The sequence below is a fragment of the Scophthalmus maximus genome, chromosome 9, assembly GCF_022379125.1.
Source record: "Scophthalmus maximus strain ysfricsl-2021 chromosome 9, ASM2237912v1, whole genome shotgun sequence".
In the NCBI taxonomy this organism is placed as follows: Eukaryota; Metazoa; Chordata; class Actinopteri; order Pleuronectiformes; family Scophthalmidae; genus Scophthalmus; species Scophthalmus maximus.
Genome location: NC_061523.1, coordinates 13857509 through 13870883, shown reverse-complemented (window position 1 = coordinate 13870883; position 13375 = coordinate 13857509). Strand labels below are relative to the sequence as shown.

Sequence of the window (13375 nt, the reverse complement as noted above, 5' to 3'; positions counted from 1 at the left end):
TAATATTTGTAACCTGTGAAGCTGGTACTCTCTCACACACACACAAACAGACATGCATGCACATGCACACAACCGCCCCTCCTTAAACTTGAGACCACCGAACGCAGCAGATTCTCCCTGCCTCCCTCCCTGTGTCCTGTCATTGGGTGTCATATCTATTTAAGGCTCAACCGCTGTTCTTCATTTCCTCTCTGTCTCTTCCCACAGCTCAGAACGAAGCAACGACTTTCAAGTCCAGCGTTCGAGGAAACTGTTGGATAAGAGGATAAGACCGAGGGAATATGGCACATGTTCAGAGAGGAATGAAAGTTGTGAGGAACTAAGCAGTCTGCCACAAGGACACCACCAGGTCTGTTACCATGCATGATAAGGTAGGGACACCACACCACTGGGAGAGTATGTGTGGCCTGTTTCCTTCCTTATGATCCCTGTAGCTGATGGGTGGAGAAACGTGAGTACAAACAGATCTGTATTAGAGCAAAGAAACTGCTGTGTTTTGCCTTATAACCAATGGATTCACTCGGTGTCCCTAGTCCGTCCTCTTCAAACTCAGATGACGGTACCCTCGAACGCACCCCAGTGCCGGACTCCTCCCGCCACACCTCCCACACGGGAAAGCAGAGTAGGCTCGGGGGCCTGGGCTACGGGCTCGGGGTCGCCTGGCACCACCTTAGGCCCTTCATCCCCTTCTTCCTCATCAGCTTCATGGTGGTGGCTCTCGTCTACCTGATGCAGGCGATCATCTTCGGGGGGCCCTTCAAAGACCCACTCTTCTTTGTCAAGTTCAATGAGCGCTGGCCCCGGCCCGCTCTGGACCATCAGGACTCTCCAACACCGACCGAGGTTTTGAGTCCGGTCCCCTCCTCGTCCTTACAGCAAGTCCTTACTGAGCTGCACAAAGACAATGAGACTATGCAAGGAGTTTGATCATGAGAAACTGGAGGATCTAATTTTGGGATTTGAGCAACAAGGACTCCTGTGGGATTACAATGATAACTGAACTGATAACTGTAAATGTAAAAGTAATGTATTTTCATCTGGGCTGTGTATATGTGGCTTACCTGTCTAATTATAAGGCATTATCATGGTCGCAACATAAGACAGGGCCCACCTCATGTGACAACATTTTCCATAAGGCTCCAACTTTTAATCTTTTTGTCTCTATAGTGCTTTCTTAACATATTTATACACGTAGTTAGTTTTGGGCCATATTGAAGTAAATGATATCTTAAGTGGTTAAACAGATTAATGTGTCTGTCTGACATTAATGGTAAAGCACTATGGGTCTCGTATGTTTTGCCTGTATTTCTGACAGTGGACTGGATCAATCTGTGTAAAACACACGGCATTATGTAAAATGGCACCACACAAACCTCGTCTAAAACACAAACAGTCATAAAATTAAAATTTCCATTAAACTTAATGACAAGAACAAGAACTTTCACGGCTACGCAACAGTTCTCTCTTTACAAACAAGTAGTAAGGATGCACTCGCCCTCTCTCTCTCCTGACACTGATACCTCAGCCACGAGTGTCTGCAGATACCAAGAATTAGATTCGATATCAGTGCTCTCCTTTTCCCAAATTTACAACCTGCAAACCTCGCAGCACAGAAATTTCTGGAATTGTTTTAGACGAGGTAACATGAAGCCACGAGACCACTGTGGCACTAAAAGCCTCGGCCAGTGGCTGCTGAGACACAATGAACGTGACGTGATAATGGAAACAGAATTTGGTAATGACTCGGACGAAGAAACTGGACATAATATGGAGTCACACTATTGCCGATACCTGATCCAGTCAATAAGATCTTTATCTTATTCTATGTGTGCGCGCGTGCGCGCTGCTATACAGTGTCAAGCTGCTATACTTGCACCTTGTTTACTTTCATTACTAGTTCCATAGACGTGATGGGATTACTTGCATAAAGCCTTTCATTCTATTGTACAAACTATAGTGAAAGTAAGAACATCGACTTCATGTTTTTGTTCATATGCCTCAAATTGCATCTGTTTTCTGACTTTTCCCTCCCCACGGACCCCAGGAAGAATATCTGGGATACTATACACAACTACTTCTGATACAAAGAAGGACACAAGGAAATTATAAATGTGTAAAAACTAGTTCCTTGAGTATTTAGTTGAAGAATGAAGGCCCAGGGAAGAGTTTCTCTGTGTGGTGGCACTGTCGCCCCCCGGTGGCGACAAGGCAAACGACACTGAAACGTGGCCACTGAATCACCACGCTGCTGACCGCCACGCTGACCTGTGGATGACCTCACCGAAATGGACAGGACAACAACAAAACAACAACTAAAGAAAACACTCCTCTCTGTCTGACTGTCTGCGGTGTGAGCGAATTAATTCGGAGCTTGGAGAGTTGAAGACGGTGAGTGAAGCGAGCGTCGGTCACCTGCCGCCCCGCGCTCGTCACTGTCCGCCGAGAGAACGTTGTTCACGCACTCTGTTGATGTTGTTGTTGTGGTTGTTGTTGTTGTTGTGGTTGCAGCAGTCGCTCTCCCCTCTGGGTCATTTAAAGCAGATAGTGTGATTGTGATAGTTCACGGCGTGTCAACTACCACGTGGTCTGTCGTGACTCGGTCACACCTGCACACCACCGACTGACCGGAGCGCCGGTAGCCGGCCGCTGGTCGTCGTCGAGGGATGCTAGCGCACAGGTGTGCTGAGTGGCGTCAGGCGTCAGCTGCAGGTGTGCGCGCGCCGCGGCCGGTCGCGGACACGTTCATGGCTGCTGTTATCCAGACCCCGGCGTATAGTTATGTTTTTTTTGAAATGAAAGCAGCAAAAAACAACACTCCCACAACTGTAGTAATTTGTGAACTAAAAGTGACAGTTTCAAAGACCAGTGTTGACCGGTGGACTCAACAAATTGCCACCACAGTAGAAATGTAAGATAAAGCCCGGCCTAAATTTCTTTTATGTAAAATCAATTTAAGTGCATCATCAAAATAAACACTATGTTGAAGGGAACAAGTCAGAGTAAATGTTGTAGTTCACATGTACCTGGGCAGGTAGGTTGTCCCAGTCCGACTCCATGATGCTCAGCATCGATTAATAATAAAAGATCTACGATCATGTATTTTTACGGGATGCATGTGTGGTAACTAGCGCAGACATTTCTGTCTTTCTCAACTTTCAAAAATACTCACAAGTGTTTCATTTTAAAGGCCTCCTCTGCCCAGGTAGAGTTCAGCACAGTTAACCCTCTGTCTCTCCTCCTCTGAAGTGGATGGGGAAATGTGGCGCTACCAGAAGCCGGGGTTTGAGGCCCTCCTCCTTGCCAAGCTGCAGAGACAGCAGCAGTGCAGCCAGTTCTGTGACACGATGCTCAAGGCAGAAGGTATGAATAGACTCACTACACTAAAAGACACATATGTCAGTGTGTGTAGTTATAAATCACACCCTGACGTCTCATACTGTAGGTGTATGTAGCTGTGAAAGCGCTGGTATCAATACAACATCTGTCCTCTCCTCCAGGTGTGTCAGTGCCGGCACACAGTTGTGTCGTCTCCGCCATCAGTCCCCATGTGTCCTCCGCTCTGTCCTCCACGCCGGCGCCCCCTGCAGGACAGAGTCGTCTCCTGGAGTTTCAGGCCATTGGCGCTTGCACCCTGCTCCACATGGTCAGCCTGCTGTACTCCGGGGAGATGGCAGGGGAGGGGGAGAAGGAGAGGCAAGAGGCTATTTCTGCTGCGGCCAAACTGGGCATCGACGGGCTGGTGGAGGTCACGAGAAGAGATCGTGAAAACAGAGACGAGGAAGGAGGAGGCCAGTGTGTGCAGGTGGGTGTTCAGACGGAGCCGCTAGCGTTGGAGGAGAATGAGGGGAGGAGGGGCAAATGGAGGCGAGAGGTGAGTGATAGGTTCACTTTTCTGTGGAAGGAGACACCGTCAGATGGTGAAAAGGACTCGTGGACACAGACGGAGGAGCTGCAGGTGAACACAGCCCCTTCTCTCTCAGCAGTTTCCTTTGAGACCACAGACATGGCAGCTCTCCAGGGTGTAGGACAGACAAACTCCCATTATGCTCCCCCTCAAATTCCCTACATTCCCATTACCCTTGTCTACCCACCAGAAAACCACACAAACCCACCTTCCTCTGCTCCTACAACCTTTATGCAAGACTCTGCAGCAGCTGGACTCACATCTGTTGCTGTTGTGGCACCGTCGTACAACTCCGTCCCTCCCTCTCTCCAGCCCGTCTCCACCGTATGTGCCGCTGATTTGAAGAGCTGTTTGATTGGCTTTCAAGGAGCCACCAGAGATGCCATCGAAGGTGAAGAATGGCCGGAAGAGCAGTTCCAGCATTTCCAAGGCAACATCCCAGGATTCATCAGCTACTTCCTGAACCCGGACAAAGAGGAGGGCTCTTGCAGGGGGCGAGCGGGGCGGAGGCGGGGGGCACGGGTGGCAAGAGCCAGGAGAGCTGGGACAGGTGAGAGACGAGCGAGGAGGCCACGGGCGACCACAGGTGGAAGGGGGAGAGGAGGTATGATGCAGACGGTGGATGGGCAGGAGGTGTGGGTGGGCAAGCAGCAGAAGCTGTTCCTGCAGAGGTGTGGGGGGAGGTCATCCAGGACGGGTCAGGGCGGTGGAGCTGCAGGCAGGAAGCTGTACCTGAACTCCAGAGATGTCCTGAAGTCGGCCGAGAAATGTCGGAGTAGAAGACGGCGCGGCAAAGTGTGGGAGTTCAGCCCGAGTGGAGAGTTGCTGCCACTCATCGACAGAGGAAGGGGAGGAGGAGGAGGAGGAGGAGGAGGACGAATGATCACAAGGCAGCAGATGACACAGGTGAGGGAAACAGCAAAACCAGGTCTGATCGCACAATGAAACACCAGTTTGAGAAATATTAAAAGAGAGATCCACCGGAAACGGAGTCATTACATATCAATACATATTAAGTGTCATGTTACAGATACAATATGTATGGGGATATAGTCATGATCTGTTCATCTGCTATTTATCTTCTCAATTGATCAATTTGTTGTCTGGTCTATACAAGTCTGCATAATGAACATTCAAAATTTGTCACAATTTCCTAAAGCCCAACTTCACATCTTCATTATTTTAGTTTTGTTTGATGAACAGCACAAAACCCAAAGATATTCTCTCAGACACGACAAAGAAAAAAAACAGCAAAACACCACATTTGATGAACCTTTGATTTTGCATCCTTTTAGCAATACAACTTGAAATCAGATTTGTCACCATGTGAACTCTAATTACTTGAAAGAAATATAAGATAAACTTAATTGTCCCAAAGGAAATTTGTCTTGGGACACGTACATAATGTGACAGCCAAATTGCACACTCAAATATGTCAAAGTCGTTCAATAGAACTTAATGTAGTATCAGCTCAGATAAAATGACAAAATAAAAACGTCTGTGTCTTTGCATCAGATGCATTGAATAGAAAAGATTTTGGCTCCAGCTTTGTGACTGGTTAATTAAGTTTGAACTGTAGATTTCTGACCTGTCATTTAGCTTAAAGGGGATAACAGCTCTGCTCAGTGATTTGTAAAATGACTCAGATTAGAAACTTGGTGTAAAATCATTACATTTTAACTTCATACACATTTTGATTTCTTGTACATACTGTCTTTTGTTTTGTTTAAGCAATACACTTTCTCCCTGGGTATAGGAAAGTCTTTCGGTTGGCGGGACCCCAAGACGGGCGAGGGCCAAGTCAACAACACCAGCTTCGCTTTCTTCCACTCCCATGCAGCTCTACAACATACATACCTTATCGAACCCCTCCCTCCAGCCGTCTCCTTCTTCTGTCCTGCAGTCACCTGCAGCCGCCTACATGCTGCCAGCAGCATCCCTCCTCCACACCACCTCCCTCCCTCCTCCGGCTCTGCCACCCCACGAAGAACAGCCAGAGCAAATTGATCGTCTTTTAGAGGAAGTGATGATGGGACTCGACATTTTACCAAACAACAACAACAACAGCGCTCCTAGTTCTCAGCCACCTATTCCCACCAGAAGCAGCAATTGTACCTTTGCCGCCTCCAGGAAAAATTTAACCCAAAACAAACAACAGGGCTGTACCACTGGCATCCTGGAAGCAGGTCCAGGTTTTCATGGGTCTACGCAAGTTGCCGCTGTAGCAAGAGAAGCCAGCAGTTCCACCTCTGCACAAGGTGAGGTACCCATTCTGCAGCAGCATGGAGAAGGAGGGCTGAACGTGATGCTGGACCACTTCCTCCAGTCGTTCGAGCAACACATTGCCGGCTGTGGTGCCAGGGAAGAGGAAGAGCTGGATGGTGAAAGCTCCACAGAGCTTCACGCTGTCCCGAACAGACGCAAAAAAACCAAGACCCGGCCCATAACCTCTAACTCTCCTCGTCCACAGAATACACACTCAACCAATCCAGTCGTACACTCTCAAACAACTGAATTGCAACGGAGTGATGAAGCTATAACACCAGCCTCCGCTTCCAGTCCCGTTACCCTCAAACATGCCGAGGAAACATCAGGGAAAGTCAGACCACCGAGAAAACGAACGTACAAGAGAAGAAGAAAGAGGGATTATGTGTTCTCATTAGAGAGAGTGAGGGTGAAGGTGAGGAAGCCAGTGACAACTAGTGACACAAAGACTAAAATCATTATTGACCAAGGAGATAAACTGCTCAGGCAGGTGGCTGTGGTGAAGCTGGAGAGGAGAGGCCTGATGCCAGGCAGAGTTACGGGGCAGGAACACAGATGTCGAGGACTGGAAGTCAAGGTGACACACTTTTCTAACAGCTCTCCTCTAGTTGCATCTGTTGATGTCTGTTGTAGAACAGATGTTAATCTGAAGGTGAACTTTGATTGTGACAGAATGTGCATGTGTATTTTTCAGAGTCCTGAAAAAAGGAAGACCAGTTCATCAGAAAAATGTCCGGACGACTCGTCTGTGAAGAATCCCCCAGAGTTGTGGAACACAAAGACCTACCCAATCAGGAGTCGGCTTCGAGAAGCATTTGTCACGGTGAGCACTGACCTTTTTGATTTATAAAACCAAAGATGTGTTTTACTTATTTAGATTTAGCCATTTTACACTTCTGTTTTTAGGCACCGTGTCAGTGAAGCATAAGGTGTGGCAGTGTTGGTTGATTAATTGGTCCACACTAAAAAATTTAAATTTATGATGAAACTTTATACAGATGTTAATGGTGCCAAGATGATGTATCTCAGTGGCTTTTGTAATATTCCTACCATTTCCTCAAGCACTTCCAGCCTGGGCTGCCATGGTTATTGCAATATCGTGGTTACTCCATCACATCACACCCAAACTGACTACACTCTAAAAACTTGTTTAGGAACTAAACAAACATTTGAAATTACTTAATAGCACCCAAGGTTTATGTATTTATATTTGAGGGTGGTTATTGCAATGTTATCAATGGCTTTACTGATTTGTGCAGGAAGGAAAAAATCAACACTACCACATCCCCACGTCCAGCCGGCCCAAGTATTCATATGTATATATATATACATGCACAACTAAATTTCATGAAAGGGCTCAGCCAGCCATTTTTGTTGCTGTTTTTGTATTTGTCCATATATTTTAATTAAGTTACTGTGTTTTACAGGATAGTTTGTCGTTTCTTCAGGAGCCACTTTTAGACAAACAACAACACTACGCAAGTTCCAGGAAAAGCAGGCAGAAGAAAAATGGACAACTTCTTAGTTCACCCAGCGATGGGAGTTCCACACCACAAGTTCAGCTGCAGCCCTTGGAGCCCTGCGCCACAAATGAACAACTAGAGAAAAATCAAGAGAGACTTTTGGCGGAATTCCCCGTCCTGCCAGAGGAAGAGGCAGAGGGACCTTCAGGGAGGGGAAAGAAGAGGAGAGCGGAGTCAGGGGGGGACACAAGCGACGACGCCACTGTGGCCAAAAGGGTATGCTTTGAGCAAATGACAGAGCCGACCTCTGAAACATGCACACGCAGCTCTGAAGCTGCAGACTTTGTCTCTGAAAAAGCAACCACACGGGCAGAGGAGGTGATTGATGTGGAGAGTTTGATGGATGAAGAGGCGAAGAGCAGCAGCGATGAGATAATCGACGTGGACGGAGACACCGATGGAGGAACCGACCTGGAGGACCAGACAGTCAACTACCACTGCAGAACTGTTCCAACTACGTCACACAGTGTGCGGTCGCCAGGGAGCTGGGAAGATGAGGACGTCGATGTGATCGGTGTTCCCAGCCCCTTTCATGAGCCGCTGATCATCAGCTGGACCGAGGCGTCCGATGGAGACGAAGAGGACGGAGACGAGGACGAAGACGAGGACATCGACGTTGTAGGAGAAAAGACAGACTGCGCTCCATCAGTGGTCTTTGCTTCCGTGAATAAAGGTGGGCTTGTTAATTGAACACATCCGGCTGAGGTGCTCTTGGGTTAATGTCTATGACATCCAGCCAAGTAGGTACATTTTCTTTTCTCAACAGTTTGTGTTATTTCCTACATTTCCCAGAAAATATTCCTGAATTTGTTTCATTGAGCCGAGCGTTTCAGGGGCCAGAACAAAATTAATAGTGACAGAGATAAAGACAAACACGATTTCATCAAAAATGATAATTAGTTGTTAATTAAGTGTCTTCTTGTTTTTGTTGTGTTCATCTGACAATCACAAGAGGAACATTTGTTTTCCAATTCCACTGATGTTTAGGAAAATGAAAGCTGTAAGTAACAGTTTGTTCAGAGTGGAAAAACAGATTCACGAGGTGAAGAGAGACAGATTTGCATCATTGTGCATAAAAAAGCTAAACTGATGAACCCAATGAGGACTTTAGAGTCCGTGTTCTCTTGAGTTGATTACATGTTCATGTTTTGAACTATACATTTAGCCATTGGTTTTATATAAAGAGTTCCAAGCTTGTTGATTCTAGGTTCAGTAATTTGTTGCTGTTAAACAAATATGTTCAGAAAAGTTTGTTTTAACTGTTAAGTGTTGAAACCAACACAAACCAAACAGTCAAGAAAGAGATTCTCTGAAAGAAAATCTGGTTCATCTTTCTGTCAAAGGAATCAAGAGTGTTTTATTAGTTGTAAATATGACTGTGACTGTATTAGTTGTATATATTATTCATAATGTCAGCCTCTGTTCTGCCACAGTTTGCAAATGTTCCAGGAAAACTCTTGTCTTCCTTGTTATACTGTCAAGTAATATTTGACAGTGTTTCCTCGTGGCACTTGTCAGTCCAGGACTCTGATTTCTACAATAAAAAAAAAAATGTCCTTGCTCCGTTTCAGGTCTATAACACATCAGTTTCCAAAAGTTGAAAATATAGATTTATACATTAGGGTATTAGTGGACGCCATAAGTGAAGATGTTCCTCCTGTTTCTTCTCCTATCCTGACCCAATTTTATTATTCACCCTCTTTTATTTTGCTGTCTGTCTAATTTCGCACCTTCAATTTTTAGTTTGGCAGGTATAGTTTTAAATACACATACATATATGTGGCGAAAGGCTTTGAGCAAATGTGGCTTCAAATACCACTTGGTTCGTAGTTCCATCAGATCAGTGGGCAGCTAGACTTCCTGTCAGGTGCAGTCTGAAAATTTCAAAACATCAAGTTATCAAGTCTCCCCTGCCAGCATCTGCAGCCATTTTGATAATTTCTCATACACATGCTCTTATCAATAATGAAAACAAGAAAATGTGAAGTGAAAATGAGTTTATTAGTTTATCAACCTGTAGATCAACCTCCTACACACAACAACACAACACATCTGAGCTGCACCCCAGTGCAGTCTGCTGCACCGAGGTGAGGAGCGTTCCTCTCCCCTCTGTCTGGTTCCAGCATGCTGAGGAAAATGCTCTATCGACCGCCTGACTCAGGTAAGAGTACAGCGCAGGTGTGTGCATGTGTGTGTGTGTGTGTGACTGTATAGGGACCTCTGAACCAAGTAAAAAGACACGGTGAGTGTCAGATATATCAGCATGTTTGTGAGTGTGAGTGTGTGGAGCATGTGTTTCCCTGTGCTTAAACAGTGCGATATTGTCTTTTATCACACTTTGGCCGCGGCTGTAAATCAGTAGTGGTATTGACTTGGGTTTGGGGCGGATGTTGTGGCTCAGGTCAAGAGGAAGGAAAGGGTTGAAGAGAGACAGAAAGAAAGAGCGGGGGGGGTTATGGGTAAAAGCCTAGGGGGGAGTCAAAGGGAAGGTGCTTTCCGTGAGCCGGGGTCTCAGCCTGTCTTCCTCTTAGTGCTGGATGCGCCTGATGGACTGGATCTGGGGGGTCTGACAGTGGGAGCCCCAGTTCCTCCAGTGCTGGTAGTCTCCGCTATGTCTCTCACACTCCATGATGTACTGCTGGCCCCTGTAGCCAGGGAACTGGTAGCACACAAAGCTGTGGGAGGGACGGAGAACGCAGCGAGGGTTAGCGGGACTATTTTAGGAGCTGCGGTGACAAGTGTGACAGAGTGGGGCTTTAGTTAATGCTCAGAGCTTTCGGCTGGTATGTCTATTACATACACTACAAGCTGATGAGGAGTCATCATGATAAACTGACATGCTAATGTCTAATGGATGTTTAATGGTCAGGGGATATTGGGACATTAAAGCAACTTAAACAAGGCAGGCAAAGGAAATGTAAGAAACTTATTTATATACAGATAGTCATGTTTACATAACTTGAAGAAGCATTTATAGAGACATTTACTAACTTATCCCACTGATCTGTTTCCACCCTTGACATTTTACACAGAGAAATGATTAAAAACTCACGCGCCGCACTGCACGTGCATGGAGCCAACTTCAGGCATAATCCAGCCCATGGCCTGCAGAGAGGGGTAGTCGTCACAGATCTCCACACTGCGGCCCATGAAGTTCTCCTTCTCAAAGATGACCATGCGACTGCTCTGGTGGGACTGTGTGGGAGACAGAAACTTTGTCGTTTTTTTTGGATTCTTCAGGTAGCTTTTTTGATCTTCACCTGAACACTCAAGAGTCGGGATGCACTCACAGCGCAGTAAATGGGGCGCAGAGACATGAGGCGCTCCACGTGGTAGGAGAGGGATCCACTGTAGGCGTCCCAGTGGGGGTACTCTCCTCTCTCCAAGATGAACTGCTGGCCCTGGAAGTCATGGTGCTCGAAACCAACCCAGCTGCAGGGAGAAAGAGAGAGAGAGAGAAAGGTGCCTATTTACACAATGATCCACAGACATCACTCTGTTGTGTGTTTCTTCGTGATCTAAGTTAATACAGTTTTGGTGAATATGACAGCATTATTTTATTTATTTTATTCAACCTGGGTTGAGAGTTAAAGTAAAAACTGGCAGATAAACCAAATGTACAAAATGTTGTGGTGCATGTTTACATGGTCCACATCTCAACTGTCTCAGTCCTTAAAGCATCCTATATGACAACAAACAAACGGGGATAACATTTTTCCTGGATTCACCCCATCGGGGTTTTTCATTTCTAAATTTTGTGCCGTTAACACAGACAAAGGTTTGTGAGACTCACGCTCCGCTCTCCACCCTGATGGAGCGGATGTTGTCCAGTCCGCACTCCTGGATGTTGCAGCACTCAGAGGTGAACTCCAGGCACTTGCCCTGGAAATGCTCCTGCTCGAACACAGTCACCTGGGGAGACACAGAGCGAGGGAGGAGCAGGGAGGTTAATTCAAACATAGACGTTAACTGTGTGCATCAAGCAGTGTGAGCACATGCATGCGGTTCTTAAATGCTTCCATCTCCATCCGAGTGTTTACCTTGAAGAAAGGAGCCATGCCCATTCCGGAGTTGACCAGGGGCTGCATCATTGGGGATCTTGTAGTTCTGTACATCTTTGCTTCTGAGGTGGCACAAGAGGACAGAGAGGAGCAGGTGAGTCACTCATTCGACAACATAATAACACTTTTGGCACGTTGGTTTAAATTAGCATGATGGTGCCAGTTCAAATGATAAGAGGAACACTTTCTTCTTCTTTAAAAAACAAAACAAATTTAGCTGCAATATTTTTACACAAATCGTAAATGTGAAGTCTGAGGAAAAAAACAATTTACTCTTTAAAAGTTTAACCAAAAACAAATCTCACAAACGAGAAAAAAATGTTCAAACCCAAATGACCCAAAACCCAAGTTGGATTAATCCATTGCCGCGCTGTACAGGTTTTTCAGAAAGTGCTTTTGTTTTCGGTTTCTGTGTGAAGCACCTGTCAGTCTGCGCTGGGCCGAGCCGAAAGCAGAGATGCGACCTTACCTATAGATTTGGACTTTAGAGCTCGTGAGTAGTAACGCGCCAATCGCCTTTCTCGCGTAGAGCTTTGAGAGAACCTGGCGCTTCAGTTTTATACCGACCGCCGGGGAGCGCGCATGCCAGTGCGCGTCCATCGCTCTGGAGCATGAACACGCCGTCCGTCCGTTCGGACGAGCGGCGGAGGCGCGCGCGCTCCCAGCGCGCCCCCGTGTGCGCAGGGCGCTGTTGTCCTCGCGCCATCGACCAGCTCAGCAGATCCCATAGTGCCGCTGGTCGCGCTGAGACAAAGGCGCTCCGGTATGTTCCGACCCCGGTCAGCAGTCCGGCGCGTACCCAGGCACAAAGGGCCGGGATCGGTGCGGAGAATGTGGGGGATTAACGGCGGAGCACAGAGGCAACGCAGGGGCACACACGAGGGAGACAACTGGGTGGGCCTGGATGGATGGATGGACAGTAGCCCGTGTATGGGAGAGTAAACGTGTCCCCTTCATGTTCGCAGTCACCAAACACAAACACAGATCTACTCCACAGATTGTCATGAGGAAGTCCAAGGACCAGGTTGATTTACATGTTCACTCATTCTCTAGTTACCAGTGAGGAATTTATTTCCCCCCACAGATACACTCAGGTGTCATCAGTTGCCCGATTCTAAACTGCATCAAACACACACAAATTTTTTTATTTTGTGGTCTTCTGAGGGTCTTCCAGGAGAACCCTCTTAAATGAACTTATGAATAATAATACTACTAATAATGTGGGTCTGTGGTCTTCTGAGGGTCTTCCAGGAGAACAGTTTGGCAACCTCAGTCCTATAAGTGAAGCGTTTTATCCAGATTCACATACCAGACATTGAAACTTGAGTCATTTCTATTAAATTACATTGAACTTGAGCCAATTGTCTGGTTTGAAACAACACACATTCCCAAAGCAGTCAATCGATTCATGTCGCTGTGTGCAGTCCAAGCCGTCTTAATACACAGGAGAAGGGAGTTTTTCTCCTCCACAGTCGCCAAGTGTTTGCTCATTGTGGGAACTATTCAGTTTCCTCTGTAATATTGTGAGGTCTCGACCTCACTATGTAAAGTGCCTTGAGACGACGTATGTTGTGATTTGGCGCTGTACAAATACATTTGATCGATTGATTGGTTCATACTAG

At 46.6% G+C, this 13375-nt stretch overlaps 2 protein-coding genes across 5 annotated transcripts; one reads left to right on the top strand and one right to left on the bottom strand.

The window, feature by feature from the left end:
- The first annotated feature begins 1577 nt into the window (after positions 1–1577).
- Positions 1578–9681, top strand: LOC118319241. Of its 4 annotated transcripts, none has more exons than XM_035649486.2 (7): positions 1578–2388; positions 3247–3360; positions 3498–4810; positions 5661–6746; positions 6864–6992; positions 7429–7475; positions 7618–7768. In XM_035649486.2, exons 2-7 carry the CDS (start codon positions 3258–3260, stop codon positions 7628–7630), a joined length of 2691 nt encoding a protein of 896 aa, XP_035505379.2. In that variant the 5' UTR covers positions 1578–2388; positions 3247–3257; the 3' UTR covers positions 7631–7768. The 4 variants fall into 4 exon arrangements, with proteins under 4 accessions (XP_035505379.2, XP_035505377.2, XP_035505376.2 ...); XM_035649484.2 differs by having other exon boundaries at positions 7597–7768; XM_035649483.2 differs by lacking the exon at positions 7429–7475 and having other exon boundaries at positions 7618–9681.
- cryba1l1 (crystallin, beta A1, like 1) lies at positions 9675–12386 on the bottom strand. Its single transcript, XM_035649508.2, has 6 exons — positions 12223–12386; positions 11733–11815; positions 11486–11604; positions 10983–11124; positions 10745–10887; positions 9675–10367 (listed from the first exon to the last, which is right to left on the bottom strand). Exons 2-6 carry the CDS (start codon positions 11805–11807, stop codon positions 10220–10222), a joined length of 627 nt encoding a protein of 208 aa, XP_035505401.1. The 5' UTR covers positions 11808–11815; positions 12223–12386; the 3' UTR covers positions 9675–10219.
- Between the last annotated feature and the right edge of the window lie 989 nt (positions 12387–13375).